The 26,131-nt window shown below is 42.1% G+C and overlaps 1 protein-coding gene across 2 annotated transcripts in view; it reads left to right on the plus strand.

Moving 5' to 3' along the window:
* Positions 1–26,131, plus strand: part of KDM3A (lysine demethylase 3A) — a 245,220-nt gene that overhangs the window by 39,914 nt on the left and 179,175 nt on the right. For both annotated transcript variants that reach the window (XM_033952017.1, XM_033952026.1), the window contains exons 3-4: positions 3,080–3,190; positions 8,126–8,228. In XM_033952017.1, the coding sequence (XP_033807908.1) occupies positions 3,080–3,190; positions 8,126–8,228 (214 nt within the window). The remainder of the gene's footprint in view (positions 1–3,079; positions 3,191–8,125; positions 8,229–26,131) is intronic.

A 26,131-nucleotide genomic window follows, 5' to 3' on the forward strand; every position in this document is an offset into this window, starting at 1 on the left:
CTGTAGACGACGTAATTCTTTTTGAGTAATTCCATTATATAGGGAATTTCAGTAATCTAAATGAGAAATGACCAGTGAGTTAATAAGGGTTGTGATAGCATCAGTTTCAAGAATTGAGGTTAAAGAATGAATGAGCCAAAGTTTGTGGAAACAGCTTTTTACGACGGAGCTTATTTGGTCATGGAAGGTTAAATCTTTGTCTAGAATAACTCCGAGTAATTTTATTTTTGATTCCATTTTTACCGTGCAAGATTTAATAGAGATTTGTCCATGTATCATTTCATTGTTCCTGATCGGGAAGAGTATACCGCAGGATTTATTGATGTTGAGGGAAAGTTTATTTATGTGGAACAAATTGCTGATTTTGTCAAGTTTAGTATTTATTTTTTGTATTTCGCAATTATTGGAAGGATCAACAGGGTGAAGAAGTTGAATGTCGTCTACGTAAGCAAAGATAGTGAAGCCAATGGACTGAGCTAGAGTGGTAAGAGAGGCAAGAAAAATATTGAAAAGTAAAGGAGAAAGAATAGAGCCTTGAGGAACACCAAAAGTTTGAGTAATAGGAGATGAGATTTTCTCTTTCAAGTAGACTTTGAAATTACGGTCTTTGAAGTAGGAAGTGAACCATAAGAGAGCCGAGCCTGTGATACCACAGTTCTTAAGGCAATCAATGAGGTGGTGATGATCGACAGTGTCGAAAGCAGCTGACAAGTCTAGAGAGATAAGAAGGACAGATTTTCGATGGTCATGGAAGTAGTGTATAGTAGAGAAGAGCAAGTAGAGATAATTCTGTGGAATAGTTGGTGCGGAAACCGATTTGGTATGGTGAAGAGCTTTGGTTTTGTCAAGGAAATCGGTAAGCTGGTTCAGTACTACTTTATCCCTGAGTTTAGTGATGAGTGGAAGGTTGGCGATAGGATGAAAGTTTGCTGACTGTTTGTCTAGATTTGAGTTTTTTAGTTTTGGGAAAACTAAAGCTAATTTCCAAGCTTTTGGGGATAAGATTAGAAGTAAGACTTCTTGTTATCATTTCTAAAATGAATGGGCCGAAAATAGGAAAAAAATTTTTTAGAATTGAAGATGGGAGGCTCTCTGTTGGATTATTAGGGGCGTTGATTGATTGGAAGACTGAGTAGGTCTGGTAAGGAAGGAGGTTTAAGATTAGAAAGAGTTCTGAAGGGTATAAGGTGTCGCCTGTATTTAGGTAAACATAGAAACATAGAAGATGACGGCAGAAAAGGGCTACAGCCCATCAAGTCTGCCCACTCTGCTTACCCACCCCCTGTCTATGCCCTAATGACCCAATTTTCTTATCTTGACCCTCGTAGGGATCCCACACGGGTATCCCATTTATTCTTAAAGTCTGGCACGCTGTCTGCCTCGATCACCTGCACTGGAAGCTTGTTCCAATGATCAACCACTCTCTCTGTGAAGAAATACTTTTTGATGTCGCCATGAAATTTTCTGCCCCTGAGTTTGAGCGGGTGCCCTCTTGTGGCCGAGGGTCCCTTGAGAAAGAAAATATCATCTTCCACTTCGACATGTCCCGTGAGGTACTTAAATGTTTCAATCATGTCTCCCCTCTCCCTACGTTCCTCGAGAGTGTAGAGCTGCAATTTGTTCAGTGTCTCTTCGTACGAGAGACCCTTGAGCCCTGAGATCATCCTGGTGGCCGTCCGCTGAACCGATTCAATTCTGCGCACCTCTTTACTGTAATGTGTCCAGAATTGCACACAGTGCTCCAGATGAGGTCTCACCATGGCCCTGTACAATGGCATTATGACTTCAGGCTTTCGGCTGACGAAACGTCTATTGATACTTCTATTGATTAAGGTGGATTGTAGAAGATTCACATATTCCACCATAAATGTAGTAGTTAGAGTGGGATATGGGCCCCAGTTCTCATCTCTGTGGTTTTCTACACCGCTTACTTGGCTACTTCAGGAAACCACTGTACTGGGACTGGTTATAACATCTGAAGCTGTCATACACAGGCAGGTATATATTGTTTCATTCACATCTTTGGGGGTGGGAGGGGGCTGGAGGACTGTGGGGGAGGTCATGATTTCATCCCACCAGTGGTTATCTGGTCAGTTTAAGCACCATTTTGGTGCATATTCAATGTTAAAACAGGTCTAGCCTCAAATGTCAAATTTGTTCCCTGGATGTATTTGAAAATATTTGATTACTGCATAAAAGTTTTCAAATGATAAGCCCTAGTCCTGTCCAAATCACGCCACCTTCAGATTTAAGTACACCTCGGATAAACAGCATAGAAATCAGTCTACAAAATAGGTTTAAAAAAATAATGAATTGGAAGGTTTGGCAAGATAAACATCCATCTGCCCCTTTATTCCACTTTGTGGACATTTTTTCTGTTTTTTTTTTTTTTTTTTTAATTTTTATTTATAGATTTTCCATTCATACAATATTTGAATCATAAAAATTATTATTAATTATTACATTTCTAGAATATTATCATTAATAATTCATAGTATTTAAAATATAATATGATAAAGATTATACAATAACATAAAAATATAAATCCCTCTCCCTTTTTATATAATATGTTTCCAATAAGTTAATCAAATCCCACCCCAATCATATATAATTTTTATCATTGTGCTAAGAAAACTAATCACTAGAATATTTTGTCAATGGTTGCCAAATTTTCTTGAAATTATTTTTTCTGTTTTGAAAATAAGTACCATAATATACCATCTTGTGATTTGAGTAAATCTGTCACTCCTTTAAGTTTAATAGTTGCATTTTTGACAGGAAGGCTGTTAAATGACTTGTGCATTGTTTTTATATATATACTTGCTTTGATATTGTAGGGAGAGATGGGAAGATTTTTATTTTTTTTATTTTGTAATAACATTTTATTGAGAAAATGCCTACATAACACTTAAAATATATGCTCAGGTACAGAATGACACTTACCCAATTAAACATAGTAACAGATTAGCACTATTATATATGTGACCACAATCACCCTCCTTCCCATTCCCCACAAAGCCCCCTCCCCGGTCTTACATCGTTTTAGTCCATTTAATAATGATTGTTTCTTTTGTTTCAGATGTATAGATGTTTGGTAGACAAGGTTGGGCTGGGATCCATTACTTCAGTACAGTTCCTTGGTGAGAACTGCAGAGTGTTTATTTCTCAAGAGCTTTTAAAACCTCTTCAGGTAACGTTCAGAATTTGTTTCATGTAATGTGTTTTTGGCCTGATATATTCAGAGATGTCACAGGGTGCATAATTTTAAAGTTTATGAAACTTTTGTTCAATTTTAAATCCTTTAGTGTCCCAACCCCTTCCAGAAAAATAAATAAAATAGAAGAGTGAACCTTATAACACAATAAATGTTTTAAGGTTATAGCTATAATCAGCAAAAAGTGCAGCACATGATTTAAGCCTACTTTATTAAAAGCAACCATAAGTACTGTGTTTCCCGAAAATAAGACTGTCTTAATTTTGGGTCCAAAAAAGGCATTTGGGGCTTATTTTTTTTTTCATGTACAACAATCATCTCTCCCTCTCTTCCACCCCAATTCTTTCTCTTTCCTTTCTCCCATCCCCCCACAATGTTCAGCATTCCTCCCCTCTCACCCATCCCCTTGTGCAGCATCTTTCTATCCCTCCCTCGCATCTCCCTGTGCAGCAAAACCTGACTGTCCTCCCATCATGAGACTGACATACTTCCGCTCTGAGGCCTCCAAAAATAGCAGCGGTGGAAGTGCTCTGAAGAGGCTGCTTTGCATTCCCCACCAGGGCCTTCCCTTTGCTGCATCACTGATGATATCATCAGTGACATGGCAGAGGGAAGGCCAAGAAGCAGCTGCCGCCGCTGCTATTTTTGAAGGCCTGAGGTATGTCAGGTATCATTGGGGTGGGGGTTGCTGAATTGACAATTTCAATTTTTTCAGCGAACTGGGCAGTACTAGTGTCAGGGATGGAGTCGGGGACATTGAGGGGGGGGATTTGGGGGTTGATCCTAACTAGGGCTTATTTTGGGGGTAGGGCTTATATTAGGAGTATCTTTAAAAATCATGCTAGGGCTTATTTTTGGGATAGGTCTTATTTTGGGGGAAACAGGATAATAGTGGAACTGTGAATCTGATAACAATGTCCATGTACCCAACATGTTTGGGTTTAGGTTTAAGGTCTAAGGTTTAAGATCTGTTGAATTGCCTAGGGTTTGGGGATTAATTGCCCTCCAAGTGAAAAAGAAAACATGCCTGGCTCTGTCTTACACACACATGTACGCACTCAAATGCAGAGACACACGCAAACAATTGTTTACTCTTTCCATATATACTAGGACTAGGGGGCATGCGATGAAGCTACTAAGATTTAAAACAAACTGGAGAGAAAATTTCTTTATGCAACTTGAAATTAAACTCTGGAATTCGTCATCAGAGAATGTGGTGAAATCAGGTTAGCAGGTTTTTAAAAAGGTGTGGATAATTTCCTAAAAGAGAAGTCCATAGGCCATTATTGAGATGGCTTGGGGAAATCCACTGCTTAATCCTAGGACAAGCAGCATAAAATCTGTTTTATTACTTGGGATCTTGCTAGGTACTTGGGACCTGGGTTGGCCATTGTTGGAAATAGGATACTGGGCTTGATGGTTCTTCAGTCTGTCCCAGTATGACAATTCTTATGTTCTCTCTGTATGATCTTGTCCGGGCTTCAGCTAAGCCAGGGGTGTCAAAGTCCATCCTCAAGGGCCGCAATCCATTTGGGTTCTTGGGATTTCCCCAATGAATATGCATGAGATCTATTTGCATGCACTGCTTTCATTGTATGCTAATAGATTTCATGCATATTCATTGGGGAAATCCTGAAAACCCAACTAGATTGCAGCCCTCGAAGAGGGACTTTGACACCCTTGAACTAAGCGGTTGATTAAGCTTCCCTTTAAAGATAAACTTTTCTCTTTGCAGAGGAGTTGTAATAGATTGTCAAAGACCTGGGGGAAGCCATGCCTCAGCAACTCCAGGAGGACCGGCAGAGAAACCAAGCCTGTCAAACGTTCAGTAGGGCTCGATTCTGGGACTCCAAGAGATCCTGTCCAGTCAAATCTCGCACTTTTTTCAGCAGTTCAGATTCCTGCTGAAGCCTTCCTTTCGTACCTTAAAGAGGTCCGGGTCCCAGTCCACTCGTCTTGTCAGCCAGTTCCCGTACTGCCCAATGATGGGTGGGTAGCCTACTCTGCACCAGCCATTTTGAATAGGGGGACTGCTGTTTCTCTTTTATGGGGAGTACGTCAGTCATTTTAGACCTGTGGGTCCTGGATATTGTTTGGGGTGGATACAAGCTAGACTTTTCCTCCCCTGTCATCGATTCCTTTGTGGAGTTCCCTTGCTTCTCGTGCCAAGTGGGAGTTGGTTCTCACCACCCTCTCTCTTATGAGAGACTTAGGGGCAGTGGTTGCAGTTCCACTATTAGACTGTAGTATGGGCAGGTATTCTTATCTAGTTTATCATACAAAAAAAAGGAGGGATCCTTCCGTCCCGTATCAACTTCAAAGCGAGTCAATCAATTCTTACAGGTCCAGCATTTCCAGATGGAAACTCTGTGTTCTGTGATGGCAGTGCAGCTGGGGAAGTTTATCACTTCTCTGGACCTCACAGAGGCATATCTGCACATTGCCATTTGCCTCCCTTGCCGTCACTTCCTGAGGTTTGTGGTGCTGTGCGAGCAATTTCAGTTTGTAACTTCGAGGATGATGTGAACTGAGTCGCTGGAGACTTTCTGAAGTACCTTGGAGATGAGAGGAAATGGCAGGAAAGCATAGAGGAGGCCATGACCCCAGTGAATGAAAAAAGCATCTCTTGCTTATTGCTTGAGGTGCTGGTTGAAGGGAGCAGAAGCTGCTGCATTTGGCATTGAACTGGGAAGCGAAGAGATCCACTGAGGTGTAGTTCCCCAGAGATGAAATATTTGTGTCAGGATAGTCAGATGGAGAGACCACTCGTGAGGGTCGAGTTTCCTGCTCAGAGAATCTGCGAGGATATGTATTGTGTTCTCCTGGAATGTATACCGCTTGTAGATGGACCCGTAGAGTCAAAGCATAGGTCCACAGGTAGTAAGCTTCTCTGCAGAGTGGAAGAGAGCCTGATCCTCTCTGTTTGTTTATATAAAACATCGTTACCTAATTCTCTGTAGAGGAATGCGTTTTCAGCAAATCCAAGGGTGGAAAGCGTGGAGTGCATAATACACTGCCCACAGCTCGAGATGATTGATGTGCAGGAATTGTTTGCTTGTCAACCATTGCCCTTGGATCCGCAAATGGTCGAGATGTGCTTGATTGGAAACGTTTGTCATTATAGTGAGAAGAGGCGGCGGCAGAGGTTGAAAGAGGCAGCCTTCCTGTAGGGATGGAGAGGAAATCCACCAAAGTAGGGAATCTTTGCTGGAAGTGGAATCATCTTGTTGAGAGGTTGATGCCTTTGATCACAGTGTAACCTTAGGTGCCACTGTAAAGGTCTCATAAGAAGCTTTGCATTTGGCACCAGATTGATCGAGGCTGCCATGTGACCTAAGAGATGTAGAACAGTATGGGCTGGCAGGGCTGAAGACTGCTTGAAGTGATTTGCCAGAGTAATAATGGACTGATGTCTGTTTTGAGGAAGATAGGTCTGTGCTGCAATAGTGTCTAGGACAGGGCTGACCAATTCCAGTCCTCGAGAACTACTGGCAGGCCAGGTTTTCAGGATGTCCACAATGAATATGCATGAGAGAGATTTGCCTGCACCGCCTTCTTGGTATGTAAATCCCTCTCATGCATATACATTGTGGATATCCTGAAGACCTGGCCTGCCAGTAGATCTCGAGGATCGGAATTGGGCAGCCCTGGTCTAGGACATAGGGTTCTGCATTGCTATTTGTAGGTTGACTTTCAGGGGATTGCACAGCCCACTTATAGGATCACTTGAAACGCAACATATTACCAGTCTCCATCTATGCTGGTCTAGAGGGACTAAAGAAAAGTAAATTTGCAATTAAGATCTAATTTCCTGTTATGTATTGCAACACTAATGTAGAACCAAACTTTGGCTTGTTTCCCGGTAACTCCAGGAATTGTATTATGATTGGGCAGAAACTCAGTGCCCTAGGCTGCTATTGGTTATACCAGTGGTTCCCAACCCTGTCCTGGAGGAACACCAGGCCAATCGGGTTTTCAGGCTAGCCCTAATGAATATGCATGAAGCAAATTTGCATGCCTATCACTTCCATCATATGCAAATCTCTCTCATGCATATTCATTAGGGCTAGCCTGAAAACCCGATTGGCCTGGTGTTCCTCCAGGACAGGGTTGGGAATCACTGGGTTATACTGTACCAAAATTAACTAGAACTGTCCAGTCTTGGCTTGGGGTGCAGAGGTAGTCAGTTCCTTGGCACAGAACTGCTATGTATAGTGAAACTTGTTTAACTAGTGATAGTTATGTTTTAAAAAATTTTCTTATGTTGTCTAGCTTTTATCTCTGACTTGGCAGTGATCTAGCATGTTTTTTAAATGTTTGGTTTGTAGGTACATTTCTGGGGCAACTGGTTTTGTGTGTGTCCCTAGAGCTCACCAGGTAAGAGCAGGGTGTTTGTCCAGAGGCATACAGGAATTCACTTAGTAGGTAGGTGGTTGCCATTGTAGGGTCTTGTGCACAGGTGAGGCTGACTAGTGCTTGACAGGACCCTCCAAATATCTGCAGGGTTAACATTGTATGTGTAGTAGGGGTAGCTCAAGTCAGTGTAATGTGTGTTGACTTGACTTGCATGTGGGACTATTTATCTTGCTTTCAATGGAGGTTACTAATGATAGATAAGCAGTTCTACTTTACAGCAGACGCATACTGGTATGTGGCTTTGATGTTCTTGTGTGTAGGCATTGACAACAGAGCTATAAACCTGCATAAGAACAGTTAATGAATGCTCATCTTACTAACAAATTGAGCTACATATGAACAGTTGGGCAAGTGAAGGGGATATTCATTGTGCCAAAAGGAACTTTATAGTTAATTCAAAAATCATTTGGAGACGTGTTCTTGGATCATAAATTTGTGTATGAAAACCTGATTATTTTAAAATTTATTCTTAATGATGGTGTTTAATTTCTTTAGAAAGTGGAGAGTCTGAGGCATTCTCTTTTGGATAATCGGAATGTCAATGAAGAAATTCAAGCTTTGATTAAAAAGAATTTGGATGAGAGTCGCTTGTTACAAGGTGAGCAATACCAGCATTGATAGAAAAAATTCTGCATAGGCATAACACATAAATGTTCTGCAGATCTTTTTAGCTAAAACCCAATATGTTTAGGTGTTCAGTGAGCACAAAATTAAAGAGAACATTCATAAAATGGGGTGTTAACCTACTTATTGCTTTTCACTCAGTGATTTGGAATCCCAGGATAAGCAGGCAACATATTCTCACACATGGGTGATGTCACTGATGGAGCTCTGGTACGGACACTTGAAAAGTGAATCACAACTTTTAAGTTTTAGAAAGTTTGCAATCAGCCAGCACCGTTCATGCGCGAGTGCCTTCCCACCTGACATAGGCATGTGGTCCCTCAGTTTCTGCGGAGCTAAGAAGACGCATTTCAACAGCCATTGAAAACTTTTTTGCCTTCCCACGTTGGTGACTTTTTAGTCATTTTCGTGTTCTTTTCTTTTTGTTAGTGTTACTTCAGTTAAAAAAAAAAAAAATTTTTTATCCCTTGTGGATTTTTGGCCCAGCAGGGCCTGTTGTACCACCTTGGCCTCTGATTTCGCCGAGGTAGTCTTCCTATCGCTGTCACGCCTACAGATGCGATTCAAGAAGTGCAGTCACTGTGTTCAGCCCAACTCTGTGACTTACCCACATCACTGGTATCACCATTGTCTAAGTCCTGAGCACCGTCGAGAATCCTGTACTCATTCATCACTTCAAAAAAGGACTTTGAAAAACCGCATTCTTCAACAACAACATTTGTACGGTGTCGCTATGGAGGGGGAGTCGACATCACTATTGACACCAGCAGAAACATCTCTGGTGTCGCAACATCCAGTGGGTAAGCCAGCTAAGAAGCCTTCCCCTACCCCATCTGGGACTCATGTCAAAGTGGCATTGAGTTGAGTCATGTCGACTTTGAAAAAGTCCCGTAAGCACCCAGTCCCAATTTCGGTGAGTGCCTTGACATTGGCCTCCTCATCACCGGGCCAGACCGAAGTGGTACCAGTGAAAAAGCCTGCGGTACCGGTGCTCTCCCTCAAGCAAAAGATTGACAATTTGCTTTGGAAGAAATTTGGGTGAGCATTTTCAAATGTTAGTTCCAACTCAAATTATGGCCACATCGACACTGGTAGAGAAGGTAGAGCAATGGACAAGTATGGTAAGCGTCTTTACCAGAATGCAATGTTGACCAACAGAGCTGGTAATTATAATTTCTATTTTTCGTTTTAACTGAAATATTTGGTCAAGCATATTCCATCTCGTAAACAATCGAGATTTCAACAACTCATTGCTTCCACTTTTCAATTGCGGAACTATATGGTTCGCACTACTTAAGATACTTTTGAACTTACATCACAAGCAGCAACCATGTCAGTGGCCATGAGATGCCTTGCCTGGTTTCGTGTTTCTGAACTTGATGTAAATCACCAGGACTGCTTGGCCAATGCTCCCTGTCCAGAAGATGAGCTTTTTGGTCCATCAATAGATACGACTACTCAAACACTATCCGCTCATGAGACCAGATGGGACACTTTGGTTAAACCAAAGAAGAAGCCTTAACTACCCCTTACTTTCAAGCCAGCTTCTTCGTACCAGCGCAGGTTTTCGGCTAAGCCTGCTCCTCCTGCTCCTTCTCAACCTAGGAAGCAAAAGCAGCAACCACATCAGCAATCTAAACAGGCTGCTCAACAGAAGCCCATACAGCCTTTTTGACGTGTTCCTCAGGAGCATAGCCACAGTTCCCATTCTCCAACCGCTATGTTAACGATCGGAGGGCAGCTTCAACATTACTTAAATCGTTGGGAGCTTATCACCACAAATTTCTGGGTTCTAGACATCATTCGTCAGGGGTATGCCCTCCATTTTCATACCCTACCTCTGGATCATCCTCCAAGAGTTTATTTCAGTCCCGAGACAGTCTTCTCTTCTCATTCAGGAGATTCAATCCCTCTTCCTTCTCAATGCCATCGAAGAGGTTCCTTTATCTCAGCAGGGTCAGGGATTCTCCTACCGTTATTTTTTAATTCTGAAAAAGACCGGAGGTATACAACCCATTCTAGTTCTCAAGAGATCTCAACAAATTTCTAGTCTAAGAGAAATTCCTGATGCTCTCCCTTGCCCTTCTGTATCCATTTCTGGATCAGAATGACTGGCTATGCTCTCTGGATCTCAAAGAAGCCTACAAGCATATACCAATTCATCAGGCTTCCCGCAAGTACCTTCGTTTTCAGGTGAATGAATGTCATTACCAATACAAGGTTCTTCCTTTCGGCCTGGCATATTCTCCCAGAGTCTTCACGAAGTGCCTGATCGTTGTGGCCGTATTTCAATGATCCCATGGTCTTCAAGTCTTTCCTTACCTGGACGATTGGTTGATCAAAGTGGTGTCATCTCAGGAGGTAGCTCTGGCAAAATCTCAGACCATTGCCTTCCTACAAATTTTGGGATTCAAAGTCAATTTCCCCAAATCTCACCTAATTCTGAAGTAGTGACTTCAGTTCATTGGGGCTATCTTCAATACTACTACAATGAGAGCATTGCTCACTCCAGAGCGCCTGAACAATCTTCTCATCCTCTGTCAACAGACATTGGAGGTACACATCATCTCTGCAAGGTGCATGATGGTTCTCCTGGGTCACTTGGCTTCCACAGTTCATGTAACTCCTCTCGCAAGGCTACATCTTCTCATTCCTCAGAGGGCCCTAGCTTCTCAGTGGTCTCAAGCGACAGATTGTCTCTCTCAACATATTTCTGTCACATCATCTCTTCAGCAGTCGCTTCAATGGTGGATGACCTCCTCCAATCTATTCAGAGGTGGTCTTTTTCACTTACCCCCCACCAAAAGGTGATAACGACAGACACATCTCCTTTTGCCTGGGGGGTGCACCTGGAGGGCCTTCAAACACAAAGTCATTGGTCTGCCAGGGAGCGGAAATTTCACATCAGTTTCCTCGAGCTCAGAGCGATATATTATGCTCTCAAAGCTTTCCAACACCTCTTGAGTCCTCAAGTCGTCCTCCTTCGCACAGACAATCAAATAGCAATGTACTACATAAACAAGCAAGGAGGCATGGGCTCTCTTCTGTCATGTCAGGAGGCTCAAAAAATCTGGCTTTGGGCGACGGCTCACAGCATTTTATTAAAGGCTGTCTACATTTAGGGGGAGAAGAATTCCCTGGCAGATAACCTCAGCAGAATTCTTCATCCTCATGAATGGACTCTCAACTCTGCGACTCTCCATATCATCTTTACTCAATGGGGCACTCTTCAGGTGGACTTATTTGCAATTACCAAGTTACTCCAGACTTTACTCTCCTCACCGTCTGGAAGCAGATGCATTTCTTCTTGATTGGACGGGCCTGTTTCCATATGCATTCCCTCCAACTGTTCTTCTGTTGAAGACTCTGTTCAAACTCAAACGAAAGTCAGCCACCATGGTTCTCATTGATCCTTGGTGGCCCTGGCAGCATTGGTTCTTCTTTCTACTTCAGCTCAGCACCAGGGAGACAATTCCTCTACCAATCATTGCTACTCTTCTTACTCAGAATCAAGGATCTCTTCTAAATCCCAATCTGCAGCCGTTACACTTGACAGCTTGGTTTCTCTTGGGCTGAATTCATATGAATTACATCTTTCTCAGCCCGTTTGTGATATTATTGACTCCTCCAGGAAGACAGCCACTCAACAATGTTATCAACAAAAGTGGACTTGATTTTCTTCTTGGTGTCTCCATCATCATGATCCAACTTCCTTGTCAGTGGAATGAGTGTTGGATTATCTTCTTCATCTGTCTGACTCTGGACTTAAATCTACATCTATCAGAGTCCATCTCGGTGCTATTACAACTTTTCACATTCCAGTTGGGGAAAACCTCTTACTGCTCATCCTTTGGTCTTCAGATTCAAGACTTTTCAATGTTAAACCACCTCTCAAGTCTCCTCCAGTGGTCTGGGACCTTAATGTGGTTCGTTCCAGATTAATGAAGCCTCCATTTGAACCAATGGCCACAGCTCATCTCAAGTTTCTCACCTGGAAAGTTATCTTTCTCATTTCTCTCACATCTGCCAGGAGGGTCAGTGAGTTGCAAGCGTTAGTGGCAGATCCACCCTTCACATTTTTTCACCATAATTAGTGATTCTGCGCACGCATCCTAAGTTTCTACCAAAAGTGGTCACGGAGTTTCATCTTAGTCGATTGTTCTTCCATTTTTTTTCCCTAAGCCTCATTCTCATGCTGGAGAAACTGTGCTGCACACTCTGGACTGTAAACGTGATTTGGCCTATTACATCGACAGGACAAAGCCATGTAGAACATCTCCCCAACTTTTCATCTCATTTGATCCTAATAAACTAAACTAAACCTTAGGTTTGTATACCGCGCCTTCTCCGCAAGCGTAGAGCTCGGCACGGTTTACTGAGTTAAGAGGAAAGGAACTACAATGAAGGGTTATAGGAGAGGAACTAAGAAGATAGAGAGGGACAAGGGTACCAGAGAGCGGGAGGTGATTAGATTTTTGAAAAGAGCCAAGTTTTCAAGTGTTTGCGGAAGGATTGGAAGGAGCTTGAATTTCTGAGCGTGGATGAGAGGTTGTTCCAGAGTTCTGTGGTTCTAAAGGGGAGGGATGTTCCAAGTTTTCCTGCGCAGGATATACCTTTTATAGAGGGGAATGATAATTTTAGTTTTTAGGAGGGTCTGGTGGAGTGGGGGTTTGAGGAATTCCAAAAGAGTGGGATAACGGGAGGAAGGATGCCATGTAGGATCTTGAAGGCTAAGCAGGCACATTTAAAGAGGACTCTGGAGTGTACTGGAAGCCAGTGAAGTTTGGAGAGGAGTGGAGAGACGTGATCAAACTTGCCTATTGCGAAAATAAGCTTAGCCGCAGCATTCTGAATTAGCTGAAGTCTATGTAGGTTTTTCTTAGTTAGGCTTATATAGATGGAGTTGCAGTAATCCAGTCTAGAGAGGATGGTGGATTGAACAAGGACGGTGAAGTGAGAATGATGAAAGCAGGATCTCACTTTCCTCAGCATATGAAGGCTAAAGAAGCATTTTTTTACCAAGAAGTTGAGGTGATCATTGAAGGAGAGGGAGGAGTGTATGACGATGTCTAGGACTTTGCTTGAAAACTCAAGCTGAAGAGTGGGGCCGGAAGTTAGTGGGATGGAGGTGGGTAAATGATCTAATGATGGGCCGAGCCAAAGTAATTTTGTTTCATTTGTACAGATTGGGCCCAGGATTGGAGGCTCATTATACATGCGGTTATGTTCTTAGCGAGGTTTGAGTCAGTCTCGAGGAGGATGAGGATGTCGTCAGCGTAGGTGTAGAGAGTTTCTAGGGGGGATAGATGAAGGAGTTTCAGAGAGGACATGTAGATGTTGAACAGGATAGGAGAGAGGGGTGAGCCTTGCGGGACTCCACATATCAGCTTCCGGGGGGGGGGGGGGGGATGAGGTACCGTTTATGTTAACAGTGTAGGAGCGGAAGCGTAGGAATTTCGAGAACCAATCTAGGACTGTGGAGCTTATGCCTATTTCGGAGAGTTGGAAGATTAGGATATCGTGATGGACGATGTCGAAAGCTGCGGAGAGGTCGAATTGTAGAAGAACAGCGAATTTGTTGCGAGAATGGAGTTGTTGCACCTTAGAGATTAGTGAGGCCAAAAGGGATTCGGTGCTGAAGTTGAGTCTGAAGCCAAAATGGTGGGGTAGGAGAATAGAGAATCTTTCTAGGTAGGATGAGAGTTGAGTGGATATGATGGATTCTAACAACTTGGTAAGGAGAGGAATATTTGCTATTGGACAATAATTTGGGGCATCCTGTTTCCAAGAGAATGATTTCCAACTGGGTAGCTGCCTGTATATCGTTCTGCTATGCTCAGACTGGACTGCGCCTGGAAAGTCATGTCACAGCTCACAAAGTCCAAGCTATGGCAGCTTCTGTAGCTTTCCTTAGATCTACTCCTATTGAGGAAATCTGTAAAGCTACCACTTGGTCCACAGTTCACACCTCACATTATTGTCTGGAGTCTTTCTTCAGACGGGATCGGCACTTTGGCCAGTCTGTATTAGAAAATTTATTTTCCTAAAGGCCAACTCTCCCACCATCCCATTCTAGTTAGCTTGGAGATCATCCATGTGTGAGAATATGCTGCCTGCTTGTCCTGGGATAAAGCCGTAACAGGTGTTATCCAGAGACAGCAGGTAGATATTCTCACAACCCACCTACCTTCCCTTGTTGGCCTTCTTAGCTGGCTTATCTTAACTGAGGGACTGCGTGCCTACATCGGGCGGGTAGGCACTCGCACATGCGCGATACGAGCTGATCGTGAACTTTCTAAATCTTAAATTTGCAATTTATTTTTCAAGTCTTCATACTTGGGCTCCGTCATTGATGTCACCCATGTGTGAGACTATCTGCCTGCTGTCCCTGGATACCACCTGTTAAGTTAAGTAACTGTGCTTTATGGTATTAAAATAAGACATACATTCTCTCCTGTAGACTATCACTGCACTCTATAAAGATACTACAATGGATATTTTTTACTTAAATAATAGAATTAATATGAAGCTCAAAATTTGCAGAAAGCTTGTAACTTGAACTTTTGTTTTTAAGTAATTTCTAGTAGGATGTGTTTAGTGACTTTTTTTTTTAAGTGGCATGAGCACAAGAAGTACAGTAATTTTGCTTTAGATATATTGCTAAAGCGGGTATGAGGCTGGGGTCAGCTAACAAAGTCCAGAAGAGATCTTCTTTGGGGCAAAGGAGATATGATAGAGGACTGTGCAGTTTGAAAAAACAAACCAAAACCTCACTAGAGTACTTGCTCAAGAGGAGACCAAATCCTTCAGTTCATAGGTCTCTTTGCAGGGAATGTTGGTGCCAATGGAGCACCAGAATCTACTGTATTTTTTGCTCCTTAAGCACCCTAGATTTAGAGGAGGAAAACATTCTGAACCAAATTCTCCCTGCCAGGCTCTGCACCCAACTCTACACTGCACCTTTTCCACCCTCTGTGCCAGGCTCTGTACCTTGTCCCCCCCTCTGGTGGTTTAGTGGTAGGCAGGGACAGGGCACAGAGAAGGCAGGCCTAGTGGCTTAGTGACAAGCAGACCTAGTGGCTTAGTGATAGGCAGGCAAGTCTCATATCCCCCAGTACCTTAAATCATCCCCCACGTACCCCCAATACTTTTTTTTAATCATCCCCCCGTACCTTTAATCATCCCCCTTGTACCTTTTTTTATCACATCCCCCTTTTTTATCATAGCCCCCTTTTTAATGATATACCCCCTTGTACCTTTTTAATCATACCCCCCTTGTACCTTTTTAATCATACCCCCTTGTACCTTTTTTATCATATTCCCCCTTTGTACCTTTTTTATCATATTCCCCCTTTGTACCTTTTTAATCATACCCCCCTTGTACCTTTTTTATCATATTCCCCCTTTGTACCTTTTTAATCATAACCCCCCTTGTACCTTTTTAATCATATCTCTCCCCCTTGTACCTTTTTAATCATATCTCTCCCCCTTGTACCTTTTTAATCATATCTCTCCCCCTTGTACCTTTTTAATCATATCTCTCCCCCTTGTACCTTTTTAATCATATCTCTCCCCCTTGTACCTTTTTAATCATATCTCTCCCTTTGTACCTTTTTAAAAAAAAAAAAAAAAAACCCCAGAAACAAACGGTACCTTTTAAAAATTCTTCCCTCCCTCGACAGCTTCGTACTGCAGCAGGCGCGCAAGGCAGGAGACCGGAGGTCAGGTGCGAACTTTCCGCGTTGCCACCTGGCCCCGCGCCATTTTCTGAATGGTTGCCAGAAGTTCTTACAAGTCCTTTGAGAACTGCCGCCAGCCATTCAAAAAGCAGCGTGGGCCCAAGCGGGAGCGTATAAAGCTTGGGCCTGACCGCCGTGCTCTTGACTCGTGCGCCTGCTGCCAGGATATAATACAGAGCCATGGAGGGAGACGCTGGACCACCAGGCTTGAAAAAGGTACGGCGATGAAGACAGCGGTAGTGGCGACGACAGTGGCAGTTGGGGGGGGGGGTTTGTTTTAAAAAGGTGTGCGGCAAAAAGGTGGTGCAGCTGTGGTGAGGGGAGTTGCAATTGTACGGGGGGAGCGGCGAGCGGTGTTTAAAAAGCTGGTGCGTGGGGGGGGGGGGTGTTGCAGCCGTGTGGAGGATTAAAATTTTTCACCTTCTCTTCATAAAATGCACCGAGATTCCACCCACTTTTGGGTGGAAAAAAGTGCATCTTATGGAGCGAAAAATACGGTAAACGTGAAAGCACATCTGTCTATAGAGCCAACCACATTTGCATTAAACCTGTTTCCATTCTGTTAGAAGAAAGCAAAGGGAGTCTGGATGAAATTTGGACATAACCATTTTGAGCAGTTTGTCGAGGACTGCTTCGTAGTATGCCCAAGCAATGATTTACAGTGATGCCAATGAGTCCTCTACTGGAAGCAATGTAAGGGGTTATCTTCACAACTATTGCATGAATTTTTTGCTTCACCATCTAAGTCTCTGGCAGCAGGTTGTTTTAAGTTGCTATCTATACCTTGTCCCCCTCTTTAGCTGCTACCAGGGAAACAATAAGAAAAAGACTTCCTATAGATATAAGTGGCCTAATGGTCAAGATGCTGAAGTTCTGCTTGACCAGGTACACGTAAGTAAGTCTTAGCAAGACCATCTGTCTACTTTAGAGTCATACTTATTCATGGGGACCTTTACTACACTGCAAAGAAGTGGAGAAATCAACTGCTCTGCTTTTCAGTCTGTCTTGCCTAAGAGCACCTTTCCACTTAGTTTTCCACCATTTGTTAGAAAAATTTGAGAGGTATTTCCATTCATCCTACAAGAAGAGAGGAGCCCATATATTGATATCTCTGATGTTATGAAAGAAGCAATGATGGTTCTTTTCCGTATACTACATCAGGCCTGACTCCTGTTGAAAAATTGAATATCTTGGAGTTATCTTTCTCTGAGGAGAAGCTGAAAAGAAAATCCTCACTATATAAGGTGATATTATTGGTGGAGCCTTTGTGCAATCGTTCTCTATCTTAGTAATTACTAGAAACTTTTAAGTTGCTTTACCATGAGTGCATGCCACTTTTTTCACAGATTCTAAGAGGTTTTTGTGTCACAAAAAGCAACATGAACAAATTTTTGGCACCAAGAAGTCTGGTTCATTGACATAACCTTTGGTTTTCATGGGTCTTGGAGCTATTGAGAATGCATCAATCATCCTTGCTAACAATTTGTCCTCAGCTTCATCCTCACTGAGGACATATGATACCAAATGCAATGTTGGAGTGTACCAAGAGCACTGAGGCATAGAAATCATTTGTGTTAAGAACATAAGAATAGCCTTACTGGGTGTTCAAGCCAGGCTGGGGCCAAAAGAATTACCAGAATGGACTCCCTCTCCCAATATGACTTGGCTAGGGATACTGTTCTGTGAATTCAAATAAGACATGAGATAAAGCCGTGTAATAATCAAATACATGTTTATTAATGCCTTTCATGTCTGGGGAGAGTCAATACACGTTATCAAATTTTCTGTGCTTTCCAAAGGGAGAAATCAAATTCAAATACATTTATACCATACTAGTGTTTAAGCCCTTCACATTAACTTTTGCCATATGTATGACCTCTGGGAGGCGGTCTTATGTATGCACTCGATGCGATGAACTGGAGGGTCTGAAGAAACAAGTTAGACTCCTGGAAGGCAGAATACTGGAACTAGAAGCGCTTCGAGCAGTGAAGGAGGAGGAGGAGAGAGGCAGAAAACTTCAAGACCGAGGAAATCATTGAGGAAGAAGTCTGGGAGTTAGAGAAGTTCATCAAGGAGGTATACAGGGAGGCAGTGGAAAATCACCAGCAACAGTGGAACTGCCAAGATACATCTACAGTGAGTGAGGACCACCTGGAGGATAACCACAAGGAAGAAATGGGTGACACAGCAGCAAGAGCTGGAAACAGCGGCAGGAACCCACAAGAAGACGAATCCGGTGCAAGTCAACGCCAGGATGAAGGAAGATGGAAGTGCACAGAGGACACGGACCTATGGCTGGAGAGATGGACATGCATTGGGGACAAGGAACAAGGAACCGGCGTGGCTCACCGTAGTGGTGAAGGAAGCAATGAGAGACAAGAAGACTTCGTTTAAGGAATGAAAAAGGTCAAAAACAGATGAAAACTGGAAAAACACAAACACCAAAGCAGGTGCCATAAGGGGCCAAGAGGGGCCAAAAGAGACTATGAGGAAAAAATATCCAAGGAGGTGAAAAACTTCAAGTCGTTCTTTCGATATATTAAAGGGAAACAACCTGTGAAGGAAGCGGTGGGGCCATTGGATGACCATGGAATAAAGGGAGTGCTAAAGGAGGACAAAGCCATCGCCGACAAACTGAACACATTTTTTGTGTCTGTATTTACTGAAGAGAATATACAATATACCAGAAGCCGACAGGCTATAGACAGGAAACTGACAGGGTTGACGGTCAGTCTAGAAGAGGTATGCTTAAAAATGATAAATCCTGGGACCGGATGGCATACATCCGAGGGTTATCAAGGAATTGAAAGGAGCTATAGCTTAACTGCTTCAACTAATAGTCAATCTGTTGATCAAATCGGGAAGGATTCCGGAAGACTGGAAAGTGGTGAATGTTACGCTGATCTTCAAGAAAAGTTCGAGGGGAGATCCGGGAAACTACAGACTGGTGAGTCAGACCTCGGTACCGGGAAAGATGGTAGAGGCGCTGATAAAGGACCGCATCATTGATCACATTGATGGACGCGATCTGATGAGGACCAGCCAGCACATCTTCAGCAAAGGAAGGTCTTGCTTGACGAACTTGCTGCAGTTCTTTTATGGAGTAAACAGGCAGATAGACAAGGGTGACCCAGTTGACATTGTATATCTGGATTTTCAGAAGGCGTTTGACAAGGTTCCTCATGAACGACTACTTTGAAAAATAGCGAACCATGGAATCGAGGGTGAAATACTCATGTGGATTAAAAACTGGCTGGCGGATAGCAAACAGACAGTGGGGGAAAATGGACAATACTCGGACTGGAAAAGCATCACGAGTTGAGTGCCGCAGGGTTTAGTGCTTGGACCTGTGCTCGTCAACATATTTATAAATGACCTGGAAATTGGTACGATGAGTGAGGTGATTAAATTTGCAGACATTACGAAGTTATTCAGAATAGTGAAAATGCAGGAGGATTGCGAAGACCTGCAACGTGACATAAACACACTCGAGACATGGGCCGCAACATGGCAAATGAGGTTTAACGTGGATAAGTGTAAGGTGATGCATGTCGGTAACAAAAATCTTATACATGAATACAGGATGTCCGGTGCAGTACTTGGAGAGACCCCTCAGGAAAGAGACTTGGGAGTACCGGTCAAAATGTCAATGAAGCCGTCCGCGCAATGCATAGTGGTGGTGGCGAAAAGGGCGAACAGAATGCTAGGAATGATTAAGAAGGGGATCACAAACAGATCGGATAAGGTTATCATACCGCTGTACTGGGCCACGGTATGCCCTCACCTGGAATACTGAGTCCAGCACTGATCGCTGTACATGAAGAAGGATCCGGTACTATTTGAAAGGATCCAGAGAAGAGCAACTAAAATGGTTAAGGGGCTGGAGGAGTTGCTGTACAATGAGAGATTAGAGAAACTGCACCTCTTCTTCCTTGGAAAGAGGAGACTGAGAAGGGATATGTTTGAAACATTTCAAGATAATGAAGGGAATAGACTTAGTAGATAAAGACAGGTTGTTTACCCTCTCCAAGGTAGAGAGAACGAGAGGGCACTCTCTAAAGTTAAAGGGGGATAGATTCTGTACAAACATAAGGAAGTTCTTCACCCAGAGAGTGGTAGAAAACTGGAACGCTCTTCCGGAGGCTGTTATAGGGGAAAACACCCTCCAGGGATTCAAGACAAAGTTCGACAAGTTCCTGCTGAACCGGAACGTGCGCAGGTAATGCTAGTCTCAGTTAAGGCACTGGTCTTTGACCTGAGGGCTGCTGGGTAAGCGGACTGCTGGGCACGATGGACCACTGCTCTGACCCAGCAGAGGCAATTCTTATGTTCTTAGAATAGATTAGTCTGATCCAGTATGGCTATTCTTCTTATGTCTTACCCCCATATTCAGGCTCCCATTTCCCCTCTTACTTTCCCTATTTCCACCTTTTTTCACCAACTTAAAAATCTGTATCTTTTCTCTGTCCTTCATCTCATAGAACTCCTCTCCATTTCTCCTTTCCCTATGAACCTTCACTTAGGTTTTATTATTATTGATGACAATTTTGCAGGAGCTAAAACTCTTAACATAACTATTTTTTCTGCGGCCCTCACAGTTAAAGTTTAACATCTTTCCTTTCTCAAAACTGACACATTTCAATCATTATGTTGAAATAAAATCATTTTTCCTACCTTTATTGTGTGGTGACTTTATTTTTCTGTGCTTTTAACTGTTTCCAGGGCCTCCTGCATGCTTCTCCTCTGGTCCTCCTTCCCTCCCCCAACCAACATCTCTCTCTCCCTCCCTCCACGAGTCCAACTTTTCACTCTCTGCCCTCTCCCCCTTCCCCAGTGTAACATTTCTCCTTACCTCCTTTATGCCCTCCCCATCCATCTCACCCTCTCCACGTCCAACACATTCTGCCTCCTGCACACTTTCTCTCTCTGTCATTGCCTCTTCCCTCAGTGGCATCCCTCTTTCCCACCCCCAACCCAACATGCTCTCTCCCCGTGCACCATCTCACCCTCACCTCCAATGTGTAGCACCTTTCCTTTCCCTCCCTTTCTGCCAGGTCCAGCACCTCTTTTACCTCCCCCCTGTCCAGCAGTACCCCTTCTCCCTTCCCTGCTTCCCCTATCCAGAAGTACCCCATCTCCCTTCCTTTTACCTCCCCCCTGTCCAGCAGTACCTCTTCTCCCGTCCAGCAGCACCTCTTCTCCCTTCCTTCTACCTTCCCCCTTGTCCAGCAGTACCCTTTCTCCCTTCCTTTTACCTCGCCCTCTGTCCAGCAGTACCTCTTCTCCCGTCCAGCAGCACCTCTTCTCCCTTCCTTCTACCTCCCCCTTGTCCAGCAATACCCCTTTTACCTCGCCCTCTGTCCAGCAGTACCCCTTCTCCCTTCTCTGCTCCCCCTGTCCAGCATCCGCTAGCTTTAATTTAGCTTTATCCCTGGTTTCATCAGGCAGCCTCGGGGCTTTTGCTAGGCTGGCCCACCTTGCATCATCAAAGTGGGCTGGCCTAGCAAAGGCCCCGCAGCTGCTTGATGAAACCTCAGCTAAAGCTAGCGACAGCTGTGTGAATAAGTTAAAATCACACTGAGCTGCTGCTGCTGGTCCAGGGGTGAGAAGAAGAGGAGCCCTGGCAGCGTAAAGCTGTCAGAAGGCAGGAAGTCAGCTGGCGTCTGCGATCGGGGCAGAAGGCAGTTTCTGTCAACTTCGCCCTCACTAGGCCGGTCTCATTCACCTCTGCTCCTGGCCTTTTCCAACCCCTTCTGTCACTCCCAAAGGGAGGCGATCTGTTCCCTCAGAACATGGCTGTCTCTCTTCACCGGTTCTCCTTCCAGACGGTCACGCCCACCTTCCGACCACGGCTGTCTCTCCCTTGCTTCGCTCTCAGAAGGCATGGCGGTGTACCATGGAGGCACACAGGCACGGAGTTTCATTCTGCGCATGTAGTACTAAGGCTTTTATTATAGTGGATGTGACATCATTTGTAATAATTATCATATGTTAGAATACAAAGGCACAGTTGATCACATGACTTCCTTCCCAGGAATACCTTACGTCATTGTACATTTAAATCCTAAATTTGCCAATGCTAAGCCCGATTTTTAAACCCAGCAGGTGGCAGTATTTCACTTTTTCTTATGTACTGTACTTTTTTCTCCTTGTAACCATTACATAACCTTCCTTAAATGTGATGTGCATCCTAATCTATGGAAAACAGACATCCTTTTTTTTGTTCTCTCTGTAAAGCCTGCTTCCTGTTTTTCTGCTAGCCTACAATGGGATCTTCCTGACAATTAACTTTGTGTGGCATGATTCTGTCACTGACATTGCCTGTAGAGTTCTTGCATGCAGTACAGACAAGCAGAGGGCCAAGAAAATCTAACCAGCTCCATAACCAAAATAGGGGGTTTGACTTGTCTCCATGAGAACTTAACGAGTGGTCAGTATCCATGCTTGTTAACCTTCCAGTAGGAGGGAGTCTTAAGGTTTTTATGCAAACTACTGGATCCTTACAACCTCTGATCAATGGGTTATAAAGATCTGACTAGGATGCCCTCTTCATCTATTTGAAATACCACCAAACTGCCCCAGAGCATATCATGGTAAAGCTCTCAGCATTAAGAAATATGTACTAAAGTGCTGTCTTTCTTGCCTTTTTTTTGATGTTTTATAAATCTTTATTCATTTTCTTATGTTACAACAAGTGTTCCAAATAAACTCATTAGAAACTTGAATATACACACTTGATTAACTCATATATTAACATCAAATTTAACATTTCTTTAGAAAATTAATATTATATAAAGTTATAATATTATGCAAGAAATCTAAATTTATATAATTCTTATTGATGTTAAAGCAGTTAACTAGAGCAAAGAAGTTATGGATTTTACTCACAGGTATTTTTCTTTCCCTTAAGGACTCTAAACATGTTTCTAGTAAGAGAGGATTTCAACATGCTTCCCTAGATATCCTAATTCTTTTTCTCCAAGTGGAAGTCGTGGTTTATATTTTTTGAGTTTTAAGGATGCTTACCATCTTTGACTGGAATGGCTTCATATAAAAACATAGGAACATGATGGCAGATAAAGGCCAAGTGGCCTATCCAGTCTGACCATCAGCAGCACCCATTCTCTTCCATGTGCCTGTCCCACGCTTTCTTGAATTCAGATACAGTCTCTGTCTTCACCACCTCTCTAGTAGGAGACTATTCCATGCAACTACCGCCCTTTCTGTAAAAAAAAGAAAGTAAAAAAGTATTTCCTTAGATTACTCCTGAGCCTATCACCTCTTAACTTAATCATATTCACTCTTATTCCAGAGTTTCCTTTCAAATGAAAGAGACACACTTCATGCACATTTATGTCATATCTACCCTCTCCTTCCTTTCCTCCAAAGTACACATATTGAGATCTTTAAGTCTGTCCCCATATGCCTTTTGATGAAGACAACCGACCATTTTAGTAGTAGCCTTCCTCTGGACCAACTCTAAATCCTGTTTATATCTTTTTGAAGGTGCAGTCTCCAGAATTGTACACAATATTCTTTGTTAGAGAAGATGATGATTTAGTGAAATTAAAACAGACATGGCTTCATAATACAGAAACTATTCTGGGATCTTTTTTAAATGATGTCCTAGTTTTTAACCTGATGTTACTATTCAAAGTTTGTATTGTATTGTTTATTTTGTAATTGCTAATGAATGTATTTTAAATTGTTCATCGCTTTGAAATCTGACTAAGCGATTAATCAAGAGATATATTAAACTTGAAACTTGATCTCTAATGGATATTATAAGAAGCAACATTTCAAAGGGTTATAAAGTATTAATACTTTTTCGTTGTCTTCTTTATGGCACATATGGAGGGGGTAGTGAAAATAATTTTACATAACATGTTTAAATATGGTATACAATATGTATAAGGTGATTGGAAAGTACTTGAAGGGTGGGGGTGGGGGAGGGGTTAAAAATATGTTTAGAATATTATGTAATAGATATAGAAGTGATATTGTGTATTTTTTAGTTGTAATTCAATATTTTGTACACTTCATGTAAAATATGAAATTAATAAAGAATTAAAAAAAAAAAATACTGCAATTTGATCTTTTGAGCTCTTTTGACCTAGTTGATCATATTAAGTATATTAGACGAACTTGGCTTATCTGGAAATATTCTAAATTGGTTCAGTAACTTTTAAAAAAGAACTTATAAAGTAAAAATGTCCAAAATGATTCCAAAGAATGGTCTCTTCCTTATGGTGTTCCCCCAAGGTTCCCCACTTTCACCTACCGTGTTTAATATCTTCCTGCATTCTTTGGGTTATTTTCTGGTAAAAACCAAATTCACATCATTTATATATGCAGATGATATTACTGTTCTCATTCCTTTTTCCTGCTTGTTAGATCATGTTAAATTAAAACTAAATGAATTGCATGAAGTTGATAGAGAATTGGATGTTGAACAATCAACATAAATTGAATAAGGATAAAACTAAATTATGTTTACTAAATCATCCTAATATGAATTGTGAAACTAAACTGTTAACTATAAATAAGATGGATTATCCACTAGCTAAAATAAGCAGAATATTGACTATTGTACTTTTCTTGTGTACCATTTTCCCTTTTGCATTTGTATTTTGTAAAACTTTCAATAAATTTTCAAGGAAAAAAAAAAAAAAGGAGTTCATTTTGATCACAATCTTCCACTATTACCTCAGGTCAAATTGTTACTTAGATAATTATCAATTCCGCCAATTAGTACAATTTTTAGTTTTGTTTCAACTGGACTATTGCAATGTATCCTTTTTATATTGCCCTAAATTTGTAATAAAAAAAACCTCCAAACACTGCAGAATAGAGCCATTAGATTAATCTTCAGATTGAAAAAAGTGATAAGATTACACCTTATTTAAGTGAATTACACTGGCTACCTATAGAAGGGAGAATACCTTATAAATTATATTATTTTCAATTTAAAATATGGTTTGGAGAAACTCCTGATTATATGCTACATCTTACTAATCCTAAGAAACAATGATACTTTTTGGTATCCAGTTATTAGGAACGTTAGATACAATAGAACTTTTAACTCCACATGGGCATATCAAGCAGCAAAACTATGGAAAGCAGTATCAACTAATTTTAACCAGTAATCTAATTTTAAATGTTTCAAAAAAGACCAAAGACCTTCATGAATTTTTACTAACATACGTTTTTAATTTGTATCACCATAATTACTTATGTAAACCGCTGTGAACTTCATTGAGGTATTGGCAGTATACAAATAAAAATTGTATTGTATTGTATAAGTCATAGAAACATGACAGCAGATAAAGGTCAAATGGCCCATTTAGTCTGCCCATCTGCAGTAACCATTATCTCTTTCTCTCTCTGAGAGATCCCACGAGCCTATTCCAGGCCCTCTTGAATTCAGACACAGTTTCTGTTTCCACCACCCCGTCCAGGAGACGGTTCCACGCATCTACCACTCTTTCCGTAAAAAAGTATTTCTTCAGATCACTCCGGAGCCTATCACTTCTTAACTTCATCCTATGCCTTCTCATTGCAGAGTTTCCTTTCAAATGAAAGAGACTTGACTCGTGCACATTTATATTACATAGTTATTTAAATGACGCTATCATATCTCCCCTCTCCTGCCTTTCCTCCAAAGTATACAGATTGAGATCTTTAAGTCTGTCCCCATATGCCTTATCACGAAGTTCCTCAGAACGCCACACCAAAGCTTTAAGGTGGTATAGCTAGTGTGGTAGCCCTTTAAGCTTTGGTGTGGCGTTCTGAGGAACTTCGGTGTAAGAATATAATCATATGAATTAAGGACTGGTGACTAAAGAAATATTTATTTGGTCATTTCAACTCTCTTTTGTACCTAATATGCTTTGAATATCACGAAGACCACTCACCATTTTAGCAGCTTTCCTCCATCCTTTTCATATCTTTTTGAAGATGCAGCCTCCAGAATTATACACAATATTTTAAATGAGTTCTCACCAGGGTCTTATACAGAGGCATCAATACCTCCTTTTTCCTACTGGCCATATCTCTCCCGATGCAACCTAGCATCCTTCTAGCTTTCGCCATCACCTTTTCAACTTGTTTGGCCACCTTAATGTAATGTAATGTAATG

This window comes from Geotrypetes seraphini, chromosome 1, assembly GCF_902459505.1.
Source record: "Geotrypetes seraphini chromosome 1, aGeoSer1.1, whole genome shotgun sequence".
Taxonomy (NCBI): domain Eukaryota; kingdom Metazoa; phylum Chordata; class Amphibia; order Gymnophiona; family Dermophiidae; genus Geotrypetes; species Geotrypetes seraphini.